The 15,961-nt window shown below is 41.2% G+C and overlaps 1 protein-coding gene across 1 annotated transcript in view; it reads right to left on the reverse strand.

Annotated features, from left to right (window-relative positions):
* LOC308290371 (alpha-2-macroglobulin-like) overlaps positions 1-14,643 on the reverse strand; it is a 28,027-nt gene extending 13,384 nt beyond the window's left edge. The window contains exons 1-23 of the mRNA XM_080732171.1: positions 14,550-14,643; positions 12,498-12,585; positions 11,766-11,943; positions 11,386-11,542; positions 11,092-11,144; positions 10,325-10,342; positions 9,697-9,868; positions 9,334-9,418; positions 8,853-8,961; positions 8,307-8,424; positions 8,079-8,188; positions 7,788-7,967; positions 7,360-7,584; positions 6,979-7,042; positions 6,460-6,605; positions 6,128-6,277; positions 5,767-5,928; positions 5,518-5,620; positions 5,303-5,420; positions 2,050-2,275; positions 1,036-1,162; positions 809-930; positions 618-669 (exon numbers count right to left, since the gene is read on the reverse strand). Coding sequence (XP_080588297.1) covers positions 618-669; positions 809-930; positions 1,036-1,162; positions 2,050-2,275; positions 5,303-5,420; positions 5,518-5,620; positions 5,767-5,928; positions 6,128-6,277; positions 6,460-6,605; positions 6,979-7,042; positions 7,360-7,584; positions 7,788-7,967; positions 8,079-8,188; positions 8,307-8,424; positions 8,853-8,961; positions 9,334-9,418; positions 9,697-9,868; positions 10,325-10,342; positions 11,092-11,144; positions 11,386-11,542; positions 11,766-11,943; positions 12,498-12,585; positions 14,550-14,577 — 2,791 coding nt within the window. The 5' untranslated portion in view covers positions 14,578-14,643. The remainder of the gene's footprint in view (positions 1-617; positions 670-808; positions 931-1,035; positions 1,163-2,049; positions 2,276-5,302; positions 5,421-5,517; positions 5,621-5,766; positions 5,929-6,127; positions 6,278-6,459; positions 6,606-6,978; positions 7,043-7,359; positions 7,585-7,787; positions 7,968-8,078; positions 8,189-8,306; positions 8,425-8,852; positions 8,962-9,333; positions 9,419-9,696; positions 9,869-10,324; positions 10,343-11,091; positions 11,145-11,385; positions 11,543-11,765; positions 11,944-12,497; positions 12,586-14,549) is intronic.
* Between the last annotated feature and the right edge of the window lie 1,318 nt (positions 14,644-15,961).

Genomic DNA, 15,961 nt, shown 5'->3' on the forward strand with positions numbered 1-15,961 from the left:
TCACTTGCAAATTAATTTCGTCTTACTATTTTAATTTTCCCCATTCAAGTCAATGGGGAAAATTAATTCACTAATGGCCATATATGGAGATCTCTGTGTCAGTCCTTATCCATGTCATGCCTATATATGGAGAGCCCTGATTTCATCAATATTAATCCTGTATCTTGGAATGCCCATATACGGACAGACTGTGTCGGGTCGTCTACATCACCCCCAAAAACGTATTTGCCACGTTATAGGCTTGAAATCACTATTTAAACAGCATTTCCGCCCTAACCGTCTATAGAAGACGTCCGGCCGGAAACACGCTGCAACAAATCTTAGTTCTGTTCCAAAAAAACTCTGGACGCTATTAACAGCAGCCTACACTACACTGAACGTCTATGATACAACAGCAGCATAAAAACAAATACTTTATCTATGTATTTAACAAATAACAGTGTATATATATAGGCTATAGTCTACCACCTATTAGTAGAATACTAACTATTCTACACCCGAAACCTCTAATGTGTTACGCTTTCTTTCCCTGCAGTCATCCACATCTGTGTTATTTTTGATGTTTGGCCTTGGAAAATAATTGAGCACCCTTCATGTGTTATACACTCCACACTCACCTTTTGGACACATCAACCAGTTGTAGGTCTTAGTCACCTCTGTTCCCTCTGCCTGAAAGGGGTAAAAAGCAGACTCCATTCATTGGCTGCCAAATACCTAGACAAAATGTAATAATTAAACTAAAGCTAATTGAACTTTAAACAAACAAAAACAAAATTAAAATCTCAGAACTGTCACAACTGCCGCCTACCTTGATTATCAGAGAGCGTGTGACAACATCGATGCGACCTCTCTCTGGCACGTTGACTATCTCGTTGCCACACGATACGTGTGACGCCACCGCCTCAGCACTCACAGTCACATTGACAACCTCTGGAAACATCCACAAACAACAGTCAAGTCATGCCTTGCCCTCCCATCAGCCATTCTTCTAATTCTGAACTGTGGTACCATATGAAGATAGGGTTCAGGTCTCACCTAAGACAGAGGCATCCATAGTCCAGTGGAAGGTCTTGCGTCCGTTGGCACAGACACAGGAGGAGTACTCTTCATCAGGGATGGCTGTGAGACTGTAATCTGATGAGGGGCTGGGAGTCACACTAACCTGAGCAAGAGAGACAATGGTTGGACGGAATGGAAGAAGAAACAAATATTCATAGCTACACACACTCTCTCTCTCACACACACACACACACACACACACACACACACACACACACACACACACACACACACACACACACACACACACACACACACACACACACACACACACACACACACACACACACACACACACCACAAAGAGTTAACACTAGGAAAACATTTTCAACGTTTTCAGCATGTTCAGCACCGGCCAGGTTATTCTATGGATTCTATCACTTTCAAACTTCCCTCCCGCCTCACCCTCCCTTGTGCCAGCCACAGACACCTTCCGCCACAACTTGAAACTATGTTTGTGTGTGTGTATAGCCTATATACTGTATGTGTGTCTGTGTACATAATGTATATTATAGAATGTACAGAATTGTTGATATTCTCCACTTGTTTTGTATTCATTGTTAACTCTGCCAGGCCTCGGGTCCTGGCGGTTCCAATCCATGACTTACTCTAGCCTGGCGTTGCTCATACTAATTCCTCACTTTGTATTGGATATTAGTTAATTTTAATTTCCAAGGGGTGGATTATAAAAAATGGCTCTGGACACGATTGGTTAGACCAGACCAATGCTGGGCCCTGATTGGTCCCCCACATTTTTGGGGAGAGGAAATGGATTCACAATTGAGAGGGCCAGACCCATTTTCAAGGGCAAGTTTTTTTTGCCCAGGCGGATTGGTCTGGTTCCAGGCTAGACTTACACAGCACTGGCTAGACAACACATCCTGTCAGAGATATGCACTCTAACTAGAAAGTACAAGAATTTCACTGACTATAATATTGCTACCAACTATGTGACAATAAACACCTTGAACCTTGAATAAATGGACAGACCATGATGCAGCTGGACAGATAGTTGAAGACCGTAGCCTTCAGAACAAATGTCTCTCCCCTGACGATGGAGTAAGGCAGGCTGAGTTCCAGGAAGAAGGGCTGGAAGACTTTGAGCTCCTTGGGAGGAGCAAGGCCGAAGCCGCTTGAGGACAAGCAGAAAGCCTCCGTCTCCCATGTGGTGATGGTGTCCGGGACGGTGAGGGACACTTCTTCTCTTCCTGAATCCCTGGACAGAAGGATGATGGACAGACAGATGAAACAAACATCATGTATGCTGGCCAGTCAGAGCTGGCATAATGGTTCCTCTGAGGAATCTGCTGGAGGTTTATCCCACAGTGAGACATCTTAGTCATGACACTTAGAGAAGCAGGATTACTAGGGGTGTGTATCCATCCCCTACAAGGCGATTCGATACGTATCCGATACATGGGCTAACGATTCGATTCGGAAACGATACGGCTTACATACAGAACGATTCGATACGATTCGATTTGGTGCAATTTCGATACGATTTCGATTTTGTGGAATTTGATTCGATTCGATCCGATTCGATTCGATACGATTCGATACGGTGTGATCTGATACTTACGTTTAATGAAACAAACATTTTCCATTTTTAATTAAGAAACTTGATCTATAAAGTAGCATGGCTGACCTTCAAATAATGGATATCTCATAAAAGACCAAGGAATAACAGAAAATTGTAAAGAAAGATGGATGACAAATCATTTTAGTATCATGTCATTGTTGTGTTCATTCTAAATAGACACAGACATGTAGATACAAAAAATAATTAATGTAAACTACAAAGCCTACTGACATGGTTTGAAAATCTGTCTCACACACCCATTTCTAAGAGCTTCACTTTAGCAGTTACAGTTGGTCAGGTGGAGAAATATAAAACAAACACACAAAAGGCCTGGCCCTTCAGGCTTCAGTACAGTGCAATAATTGTACTTTGCAAAGCTGCTATAATAACACTGAAAAACTAAAATACATCCTCATCAATGCCACAGATCAGATCAATCCTCAGCAATGCCACAGATCAGATCACCAAATAAAACTAGTAAAAGAGCCTGCTGTTATTCAGTCAATAAGATCATTTCAAAGAGATCCACTTTACAACAGTAACAACAGCAGTATAAAGTAAGTGCAACATTTGAAGTCTGGCACACATCATGTCTACTTGTTATCTTATGGCTCTACTGCAGTAGTTCTAAAAAAAAATCAATGTCAAGGACCCCCAGTTTGACATATGGATCAGGCTCTTGTCTTAAGTTTAAATGGAACCAAATGGACCCATTAGGGTCCATTTGGTTCCATTTGTACACTCCATTGAGTTACACATACCCAAGGGTTCATTAGGGTCCATTTGGTTCCATTTGTACACTCCCCTGCTGAGTTACACATACCCAAGGGTCCATTTGGTTCCTATCATTTTGCCGAGGACCCCCTAGAACTGCCTCAAGGACCCTTGGGGGTCCCCGGACCCCACTTTGAAAACCAATACTCTATAGTCGCCCTTTGCAATAAAAGCTGATGCTGTGATTATTACCTTTGCTGTCGACAAGCGCGGGGACTTCTGATGGTTCTACTGGGAAAAGTGTTATCCAATCCATTACTGTCGCATTCTTATAAAATCCAAACTTGCGTTTCTCCACTGGAATAACCCATAGTGAATAGTGATGGAACTAGTCTACCACGTTGTTGGTTTGTTTACAAGTCGCTGTGTGTCGCACATGCGAGCGTCATACACGCACCAGTGTGCTATGTCGGAAGTAGCAGATCTATAAGTTTACAACCCATCCACATGCAACACCCTGTGGGCTTGTAGATCTGCGGCTTCCCGCAGGACAGTGACTGTAGTACGCAGAAACCCAGCTCTATTGGAGGACAGAGCAGCAGGCAGCTTTTTCTTTTTTTTTCTTTCCATTGCACTGCAGCACTGACTGCTAGCAGCGCTCACTTTTGAAGTAATGATTTGTAACAGTAAACGATGAGTAAGTAAGTTCAGAATTTCACAGCAGGTTAATTATTTAATGCTAAAATCCGATTAATCCGATTAATAACTTTAGGACCGATACATCGACCGATACGGCCGCGATTTGGACCGATCCGGGTAAACGCGCATCGATGCGGCCGTATCGCTAGTGTTGAAACCGATAATCGATTCATATCGATTTTTTCCCGCACCCTTAAGGATTACGCAAGTTAACAACTTTTTTGTGTGGCTGAACTTTTGTGTTTGATGGTGTTGAGTAGGAAGTTTACATCAGGTGTCTTTGCTTCAAATTGTTTGCCACTGTAAAGCACTTTGTAACGTTGTTTTGAAAACAAAAAATAAAGTTTATTATTATTATTATTGTAGTTCAGATGTTGCTGCAATTACCTCTCTTCATCGGGAGAGGTAGTTAATTAACACATTGGATGCCCACAACGCACCCAGACGTCAAACTCTTTGATGTCTCAGAGTGCCCACGATGCGTACGACACGCTTGACGCGTGGGATAAGGTTTTATATTAAACTGTAGCTTACTGTACGAGGCAGCCGCGGCTGAAGAGAAACACTCCAATTCCCAAAATGCAACAGGAGGTTACGTGATCGGGAGGTCCGGTTCCCCCATAGAGGCCAGTGTTATGAAATTCACAAAAGTGGATTTATCTGATCTTGTAATCTAACTCCAGATCACGTTCATGTTTAAAACGAGCCCTTCTCTACCGGCTGTTACAAAAGCACTGTTGACCGCGATTGTCATTTTTCTGTTCTGAGTGAAAGACAATACTATCGCATGAAAATTCCAGAAATACTCATTACATTTACTTACTTTTACTCCTTCCCCCCTGAAAACATTGTTTAATCAGGGGCACTCAGTGAACAAGGCGCACCTTAAAAACTACATTTCAATAGAAGGTTCATTCCACTCTTTGAATTGCCGATTGGAATTAGCTAGAATTACAATAAAATGGCACAGGCAGAATACTATGATAACTAGAAATGCAATTCTGGGAAATTGCGAGTGTGGTTGCCTACGTAAAGGCTGGATAGCCAAAGTGTCATGTGAAGCACCACCCACCTGCAAACCAGGCATACTTAATGAACTGGTGGGTGTGGCCACATAATAAAAACCTAATTTTAACACTTTCTGTATACTTTTTTGGAAGAAATCTTCCTCCAAATATTTTTTTTAACATTTTAACATATAGGATGATGAATGACATGTGTAATGTTCATGTTGTAGTTCTGTGCACTCACCCAACCTCCACCAGGTCCCATATCCATGTCTCTGGGAAGAAGGAGCGGATGGTCTGTATGGGTGGAGGAACTGAAGGACCACCTGCATCACTTAGACTGTAGTCTTCATAATCCATTGCTACAAGGGGAGAGTGGTATCTGTGGTTGTATATTCTGTAGCCTACGCAAAATATTCACCCAGAATTCAGACTGAAAACAGACTGGTGAATACTTACCGTCAGCGTCATCATATTCAAAAGCAGTTTCAAAATACATGTAGGTGTAGTCGCAGGAAGGTAATTTCATAGGCAAATTTGTTGCCATCTTCAGTCCCAGATTCTAGATAGATTATAGTTAGATTAATAAATGTCCTGGTAAAGTACAAAGTATCCGGTATCCTATAGTAGCAGTTGAACTGATGATGAAAGGAAAGGCAAAGATTTATCCTTTTGACGTTTTAAGTTGAAATTGAGTCATATAATTACCTTAAAGATTGTGTATGCATCCTTGTGAATATCAGGTCCACGGATAATGTCATGTCCATAATATCCATAAGATCTTTTTGATCTCACAGGCAAACATTGCACACCATCTTCAAGTTCACGTGGAATAGATTCTGCTTTCTTGGCTGGCAACAGGTCAAATATCTGTTCAAAATCATGAAGGCATAGATGAATTAGAGATGAACATTGGATAACATGCACAAGATCAGGATCATATAAACAATAATATTCATCCCCAAGGGTACATTTCCGAGGCAGTTTGAGCACAAACATTGAGGTACAACATCAGAAATCTGCAAATTACAGTAAGTGATGATCATTCCAGGTATGTGGATGGTTTTACCTTGTCTGCATCGAGCTGCTTTTCTGGCTCCTTGATGCGAACACTCTGGTCGATGGCACTGACACCACAGAGCGAGCCTGGAATGGCCGACACCTGCAGTGAATTCCTCTCTCCGGGGATCGCCGTGGATGGAGAGAACTCCAGAACCACCTGACATGTGAACAAAACATCACCATGGATACCGACCTTGACACCTGCAATGACTCATGCACCCAAATTGAACATTTATTCTGACTCCTCATCTTCCACAGTGACCAGACAATGTTACCCAGATCCCTTGAGATCACATGAACATTGGCACAAAGGAGAGTAGAGGCCAGACCTGAACTGACCTTATTACGGAAGCATTTCTCTGTGGTGAAGTCTGCGCTGTGAGCAATGACCGTCTCACTGGGGAGGACGGTGTACACCAGCACCTGAAGCAATGGAGCCATTTCTGGGGTGACTTCCAACTTGAAGGAGATCTCACCCTCAGTGACTGAAACCAACAGCAGTGAGAAGAGAAGAGAAGAGAAGAGAAGAGAAGAGAAGAGAAGAGAAGAGAAGAGAAGAGAAGAGAAGAGAAGAGAAGAGAAGAGAAGAGAAGATGAGATAGTCTCTTGATTACGGATGTAGTTGACTAGAGATTATGCATAGAGAAACACACGTTGATGAATGAAACAAAGATGAATGACCTGTCACCTTTTCTGAGGTGTTCAATAAACCTTTGTATCATTGTCGTAAATGGTTATCTTACTGTCCATGAGTAATTTTAGTAAGTATGCTTATTTTAATTGTGTTTATTTATTGTAACTTAAACATTGGACGTAGATAATCAGTGCTGTTGTCTTTATTGCGGATGGTTTACTTACCTGGAGAATCCAGCACTTGAACACTTACAAGTCCTTCCTTGATAATTGCTGCTCTGGATAAAATCTGGAGAGACAAAATTAAGGGAATGATGAGAAGAGAGGAGAAATAGAATGGAAGCGTTCATAACATCAGTACGGTGCCAATATTAATGACATTTTACAGATGGTTCAGAAGTAAAAGAGTACATGTAAAAGGAATTGAACGTTCATCAAAATATCGCAAAGTAATCCAATTACAAGATTGAATTGGAATATTCCAGCTTGCCAACAGATTACGTGTGTGTGTGTGTGTGTGTGTGTGTGTGTGTGTGTGTGTGTGTGTGTGTGTGTGTGTGTGTGTGTGTGTGCGCGCGTGCGTGCGTGCGTGCGTGCGCGTCTCACCAGGTACATCAGATCCACAGGGCCTGCAGTCTCTCCAACTACAGTGTAGTGGATGGTGATGTGGTTTTCTCCATTGCAGAGCAGTGGCTTCTCTGTCTTCTTCACCTCCAGTGAACTCAATGTCTTGGTGTCAACTGTGGCTTCCTGGAACAGGGACAGTAGATGCTCCCCTTCCTCATAGTATGGTGTTCTGTATCCATGGTCTATCACTGGTGTACCACTAGCCTTGATCACAGCAAAACAGAAAGGAAATAAATGTTAGTTTAATAACCAATTGTATTGTGAAATATTGAATTGTAGATTGTTGTGAATCTTGACAGCATTGCAAATGAAGGCAAACCACAATGCTCTTTCAAGAATAAATAAAGGTTTCAATATTTGTGGTACATTTTAGGCAATACTATTAGTAAGTTCTAACTCTGACTTACTTTGAGGTGGATGTCCCCCAGGGCGTCGCTTTTAGATTGGGATGGGTGGAATGAGAAACTGGCCACACCGTCGCTGTCAGTTTTGACGTTCACTATGCTAATTGGTGACCATCTCTCACCTCCAATAATGTACACCAACATGCCAGGAATGGGTGTGTTATTCAAGTAAAGTGCTTTGACCTTGAGAGTTGGAAATACAAAATAACATTATACAGAATGCATACGTCCAGTGTCAGATGTGTAGTACTGTACTGAAGCAATGGGTGTAAAATGATATATTTTTGGACTTACTTTTCCTTCAATCATTGATTGGTTCTCATACACCTTGGGTGTTTCAATAAAGGAAAGTTTTCCAATAACATAAGAGAGAGAGATCACTTTCCCTTGTGGCTGTGTAATACCTGTGGAGAAAATCCCTCCATGTCACTTACAGTAGTGTGAAACATGTCATGACACTGACGATAAGCTACTGAATTTCATTGCTTTGCTTGAAATGTGTCCAACAGTGTGAAGACTTGCCTGTTCCGTCTTCCTCTACTTTAGCATTGAGATGCAATTCGTCATTTAGAGGTTTTTGCGCAGGTTTGGTGAAAGTTGACATTTTGATAGTAAAGGTGGCACAGCCTGTCTTGTCCGTCTGTACAGCATAGAAAGAGAGAATAAAATCACCAACAAGAAAAATCACAATTAATGGCAGGTCATAGGTCATATTTGTACAGCACCCCTCCATCACATTACACAAGTAAAACGCCATAATGGCGAGTGGCGACTGTCAAGTCCGAACTTTTAAATATGACACAAACATCACATTGGCTGGAGGACCACAGAGAGAACAAACACACTAAACACAGACAGCACGCACGCACGCACGCACGCACGCACGCACGCACGCACGCACGCACGCACGCACGCACGCACGCACGCACGCACGCACGCACGCACGCACACACACACACACACACACACACACACACACACACACACACACACACACGGACCATCTACCTACTGTATGTAATTATTACCGCACAAACGATGTGGAATAGTTGGTTTATGTCATGTCACCTGTTTTGTCTCTTTATGACATGGTGCAATACTGCCGATGTACATATTTTGCTGTGGTCGGCACAGCTCCACTTCTGCTTTACCAGGCACAGGCTGTCCATAGGTGTACCTGATAACATTAGGAGTAAACATACCTGCATGAAAAAGTCCTTTTCACCCATACAATAAAAATACATACAGTATTTCAATAGCATGCTTGTTTCAAAATCTACAAACAATGTACTAAATTTAGGCATTTAGCAGATGCTCTTAATCCAGAGGGATTTACGAAGAGCGTCTATAAAAGCCTAAATTGTGGCAAGGCAAACACCAGGTAATACATCAAATGTGTAGAAATAATACAAAATATATCCTCCCCCATATCTAGTTTCTAAAATATGTTTGTCCATTTCTCAATGTTTGATGTAAAACTCTCAAGACAGAATATCCAAATAGTTACAGTACATTTAAGCTAAGACACTTTTATGTATCTAGCACTTACATTGCACAAACTTCAGCTCTGATTTCCTCTTGTTGAATGCTGATCTCGTTATCTACTTCTACCTTTACTTCAAATTTGGGCAAAACTGGGAAAATTATTATTATTATTATTGTTAACACCTATTGTCATGTCACAAAAATATGTCCCACAAGAAAATTACATTTCTCATTTATGCTTAACAAGAATGCGTAGATATTAGGTGAGATATGTTTCAGAATAAAGAAAATTTAATTTGAAAATCCACTTTGGATTTTGAAATACATGGTCTTCCTGCGTATTGTTCAAAATATATAACAATTTCGTAATTGGAGGCTGCAATAACTATGTCTCAGAAAACAAACAACCTAAAGCAACCTCACTTACTGTATTTTTCCACCTTGAAGTAATGATCGATTTCCCCATCCATTTCTCTATCATGAACAATAACTTTGTAGGTTCCTTCACGTGCCTCAGGGTTCAATGAGTAAGAAAGCTGCAGAATCTTTCCATTAGATGTTTGGTTCACCCACTGTCCAATACGGTTGTTATTAGCATCCTGTTCAAACGTCAGTGGTGGGGAGGAGAGGAGGTGATTCAGAACCCAAAAGTAAGTCAAAATATTGTATTTATAGGGTCCTGCAAAACTGTGAGTGTAATAACAATCATCAGAATCACATCACAGATTTTCAATAAGCAATGGAGAATACAACCAGAACATGGAATGATCCAGGTTTATTGTAGTTCACAAACCAGTTGTTGGCTTATATACTGTAGTTGTTTAAACTAAGTATAGTTGCCAGCTATAACTCTGAAGTGAATTGTGAATTCTTGAATGGCAAACATTCATATAGTTGCATATTATGCAACTGCATCACTATGAATTAAGAAAATAATCAGAATATTTATAGAATAAACTATTCCCACGTGGATAACATGATGAACTTGCACCAAACAAAACAGGTTAAATTCTAATGTGTTGTTGATATAATATATTCAACAAGGTGAGTCTTACCTCAATTTCAATATTGTACTGCAAGGAGAAGAAGAAAAAGGGATATCTGTTAAATAGAAAACTCTGTAACACTTGCATCCAATGTCTATAATGCATAATAATCAGCTTATAGCACTGTATAAGTATTGTGCACAATGTTCTGATGATGTTTTGGTGTAGAATACTCACGAAAGGCCTGAAAGATTTAATTTATAGGAAAGGAGATGTTGTATACACATGACCACTTCCAAATAAGCATTTAAAAAAACTAAATCTAGAAAGCAAATTTGATGCATTTACTTGCTTCATTGATTCTTTTATGGGATTTTGATGTTTTGAGCATGAGGGCTTAGTATCTTTTTTTTTTTTTTTTTTTTAAGTCATTAAGTCATTTTTTGACTTCCTGATTTTCGCAATGTGCTTCTGTAGGGTTTTGCAATTCTGGACTTCCTGCTTTGTGGTTTAAGCCTTCTATTTTTGGACTTCCCTTTGCTGCTTGCGATTACTAGCCTACTACATTGGGTAAGCTTGTAAGCTTAACTTGTGCTTGAATAAATATTTCATTTGAATACATTCTGCTTGTGTCTCTACATTTGGGTTCAGTCATTCTGCAAAATGTGACACGGTCCATATGTGATATCCCTTTGGTATAGCAGGCGTCACACACACACACACACACACACACACACACACACACACACACACACACACACACACACACACACACACACACACACACACACACACACACACACACACACACACAAACTTGAGTAGCTCTCACTCACCATCTCATTGATAGGTGTGAACTTGGTGTCCATGGTAACGACTCTGAATTTCACTGCAATACATGAATCGATAGGAATGAATGAACAGCATGCATCAATGGTAAATGGAACTGACTGCTGTTGACTCAAAACTGATGTAATTCCTTTCAAACTTACAAGACGGTTTATGCACATTGCATGCGTCCATTATTTAATTTATATCCAAATACATTATGCAACATCTGAGCTATAGTTGTTGAGCCTCTTTTCCTCCATGTTACACAGTAAATGTCATACTATCAAAGACAGTATTACCTGTTTGTCCAGGGAGGTAGATCGGTTTATCTGTTTGGATGAATGTCATGGGTTTGTAGGATTTGAACATGATTTTCCTGACTTCTCTAGAAAGGAATGTTTGGCCTCGTACCACCACCTCAAGACTGGACACCAGTTGATTCTTCACCGCTGGAGCCTGTGATGGATACATTAACAGATACATATTGATACCTCAAATTCCTTTGAGACGTCATCCAGAGCTCATATGTGTTATGATGCAAAACCCACTAATATTAAGCAACAAAATGAATCCAATGAATGAATGAAATGTAACCAGCTTTAGCAGTGGTGCATAAGCACGTCATGTATTTCTATGGTGTTGAATTGGGAATTTCTGAGCAAAACTTAAGCAGGCGAACCTGGAATAGTCCACAGTGGTGGAATGGTTTGTCAGAGGTCTTCTGGAGGATTGTTGTGTTCGTGTCATGTAACAGCACGATGGTCATGGTCAAAGTTTCATTGGGCTTCAGAAAATCCACACAGAACTTGGCCTCAGAGCCTGCCTCCATAACTGCAGGAATGGCCACCATGTATTGCCTATAATGCAAATAAAATAAGTGAAAGGAAAATAATATAGAATATGGATGGACTGTATTTGAGGTGGGGTCGCTGGTAGTAATATCTCACTTGTGTAATGATAATTAAGAAGTCAGGGACCAATGCCGGATGGTACATTTGAATAGCCTTAAACTTATTTAATAAGGTTAAAGCCCCTTTTCAATTCAATTGACTAATAGTCTTCCATCTGGTTCTGTAGTTCTTCTAAGTAAATGAGTAATAATAGGTAAATTAATGAGATACGAATCTTAGAAGTAAATTAATCTAATTAATGAATCGGAGAATCTATCTGAGAGATATTACGAATCTCTAAGGAATTGAGTGATTATCTAATAATCTACTGCAAATCTCTTGTCTTCAGTGAAATTTATAGTTGAAGGTGACGTCATGCCGTTGACGTCACGCATAATGATCGTTTCCTCGACAATATCAAGGACAATATGGAAATTGCACTATTCCTAGAACAAAATATCTTTACATTTCACATGCTGTTATTGTTTTAAAGTTGATGTGAGCTGTGGAGCTAGACTTACGGTCCTGCTGCTGCTTGACTGATACACATCCATGTTAAACAGGAAGATAGAATCCATGTCCACATCTTAACCCTAGAGAGAGCCATGACTGAAGGGGGACAGCACAGTGATCATATCTATTAAATAGATACTGCTACATATACGCCGCCTCCCATGTTGTGCTGTGCACACACGCACATGCATTCACACACAAGCCAGACTCTGGGAGTTGTCCATAGACAACGCATTTCGCGATGACGTAGTTATTTACTTGTCTTTGATTGACAGGTCCAAGTCAGTAGCCACCAGCGCATCAAAACACCGTCGGCAGAACAGCAAATACGTCTTTTCCACACAGAAATTCCAAAGGTGCAAACTGTTGTTCGTTTTTAAGTTATGAGATGCCGTTGATTTCAGATAAAACTTCGCTTAATGCAGCTTTTATTTGCGATTTGTGAACTCGCGTCGGACATGGGGGCCGCCATGTTTGTTTACAAAATGCGAGAGCTGTAGCAGCCGCTCAACCAATCAGGAGCGGTGTGAGGCGGGTCGCTCCAAATGCAGACATTTGATTGGATATTAGTAAGAAAGTTCTCATCAGAGCATGTACGCACAGTCGCACACCCCAAGTAGGCCAAGAAAATAAATATGCACAATTTCTTAGTTTTTTAACCGGCTGTAACTGACTGTTCACGTTTTGGGTTACAACTCCTGATCGAATCCCCATTTAGGCCCATTTTCTGGCATTTAGTATCTTTAAAACACTCTTCTGCTACTCTTCAAAAACTCACTGTTACAAAACGCTTAAAAGATGGTGGAGTTACAGGAGTTTATTGCGACCGTAGGTCGCACTTTACTATCAAAACCACCACAAAGTGTAAGTAACTCCGTCTGTCTGTCAGTCTGTCTGTCACACCTCACACGTCACACTTTTTCCCTACTTATATCTCCGCAACCGTTGCCCCGATCCATGCCAAATTTTGCACACACGTTCCTTGGCTGCCAAACTACAACCTCCCTACACCCCCGGAGCTCCAGGGACCCCCAGGTCCCTGGGGGACCCCCAGATGTAATAAATGACCAAATGCGCAAACATGACCAAATGACCACCCCAACGGGGCTGCTCACGGGGAATTCCCGGGGACCACCGACTCCTGGTGCTCCAGAACGGATGCAAAAGTGGTGGCGCCCCCAGTGGAGGACCCCCTACACTGCAGCTCACATAAAATGCCGTAACTCCGGCTAGGAGCGACCGGGACAGCCGGGGCCGGTACCTATTCGTCCGCCTTGCCGGCGCGGAGACCCCACCCCTCATTTCTCACATGGCCCTCTTCTAGCGCCACCATGAGGCCGATTCTTGCAAAACACATTTTTGGACACTGCTCCTACAATTTTCGCCCTAAAATCACGCAAATGGGTACACAGTATGTCTACACTCATCCCATCAACATGAATCTGTCCCATATAGCGCCACCTCCAGGCCGATTTTTAAAAACACATTTTTGGACACTGCTCCTACAGATTTTGCCCTAAAATCACGGAAATCACTACACAGTATGTCTACACTCATGTCATCAACATGGATCAGGAAGATTTTGGCAAAACAAATTTTTGCCCTATTTGTGGAGATAAGTGACCTACGGTCGCTTATCTCCCGATTAGGGAGCCTTACTGGTAATATAGTAACAGGATGTTACAGCATGTGAGGTGCAAATGATGGAGACCACACTGCATGTGTGTGCAAGAAGGTGCTTGTTTTACTGTTTTTATGTACACTACAACATGCACTAACAAATAATTAGAGTTAGAGTATTAGTCAATATTATATTAACACTGGTTGTTTGAATTTAGGACAATATTCAGCAACATTGCCCTTTACTCTGCGTATATGATTGTACTGACCACACCAACAACTTTAAATATGACTCACAGGGCAAAAGAAAGAATGGTTGTCAAGTAAACTTCAGGGTGGCCTCATAATGTCCTCAAACATCCATAGCTGATTACAATTCTGTTAACCAAAATGTGTTCACAAGGATAAAGCAATCCACAATCAAAGACTTCTCCATTTACCTTGCAAAGCTCTGAAAACTCTCTTCATTCATCAATCCATCATGCTAACCAAACGTCCTTGCTCTCAAAATCTCCTAAACAAGTCACTGCAGACATGCTCATTCTTGTGTTCATTTCCTGTTGTCTCTTGCCAGTGGTTTGTCATGTGACTTTAGACTGTGTGTGTGTGTGTGTGTGTGTGTGTGTGTGTGTGTGTGTGTGTGTGTGCGTGCGTGCGTGCGTGCGTGCGTGCGTGCGTGCGCGTGCACGTCTCTGGGTACTTTGTTTGCACACACCTCCCCCCTGTACTTTTACAAAGTGCTGTACCAAACTGTCAGTTACTGTTCACTTACTGTTCACTTACAAGTACAAATCATTGCAAACTCCATCACATCTTGCAAACACAAATGTAATGTCATGGCTAAATTATTATTTGATCCTAAACTATGGCTTAAACTCCACAAGCATGGAGGAGCAGACGAGAGGGCCAAGAGGAGGAGCAGTTGACCCCAGAGGTCAAAATGCACCCAGAGGTCAAAATGCACCCAGGGGCATCACAAGGGGGGGAAAAGTGGGACTGAGTTAGCAGGGCCCAAGGTGGAGGGGCCTTCATTATTTTATACTTTAGCTATTGAAAAATAGCACATACCGGTATACAAGATTCACAGTGCGGCACCGACTGGGAGCTTGTAGATCTGCTATTTTTGAAAAGTCGTGAAAATGTGCACAAATCTTTGAATATATGTATTTTTTAAGTGAACATTTGTAACTAAAATGTTGCTTTTGGGGGGTCCCTGGAACCTTGAGATGGGGGTCCGTGGCCAAATGCATATCATTTTGGGGGTCCTTCAAATGAAAAGGTTTGAGCACCACTGACATAGAAACAGTTTTTTTTCAAAGAACCTTAGAAGGATTTGAAATATTCAAAGACTTTTCACAATTTTTTCTAAAATAGCGGATCTAAAAGCTTGCGTGCCACACTGAGCTTGTATATCTGCTATTTTTCAATAGTTAAAGCACAAAATAATGCGTAATAATGCGTTCCCGGACTAAATGGGTTAAATCCCCCTCCCCCTATGAAGAACATTCATGGGGGGGTGATAGGTTAATTGATTAAAATATGTTTCTGTTAATGTATCTAATATGGTATAGATTTCACTTTCAGTGTACTGTTAAAGGTCAAATGACATTAAGTTTGGAACAAATAACTAATGCACGTGATGAGATGTTTCCTCTGCAGAAAGATGATCACAGAGAAATATGTCAATAATGTCATACTGTCCAGGACACTGGATAACACACTGGATAACGACAAGCCATAACAGGCATTGTCCTTCTGGCTACTGGGCTCAAGACACGAAAACATCTGATATCTATTGTTATGTTCTACTGGCCAATGAAAGTCTTCTATGCTGTGTATACTGAACTATATA

This window comes from Nannobrachium achirus, assembly GCF_963921795.1.
Source record: "Nannobrachium achirus genome assembly, chromosome: 8".
Lineage (NCBI taxonomy): Eukaryota > Metazoa > Chordata > Actinopteri > Myctophiformes > Myctophidae > Nannobrachium > Nannobrachium achirus.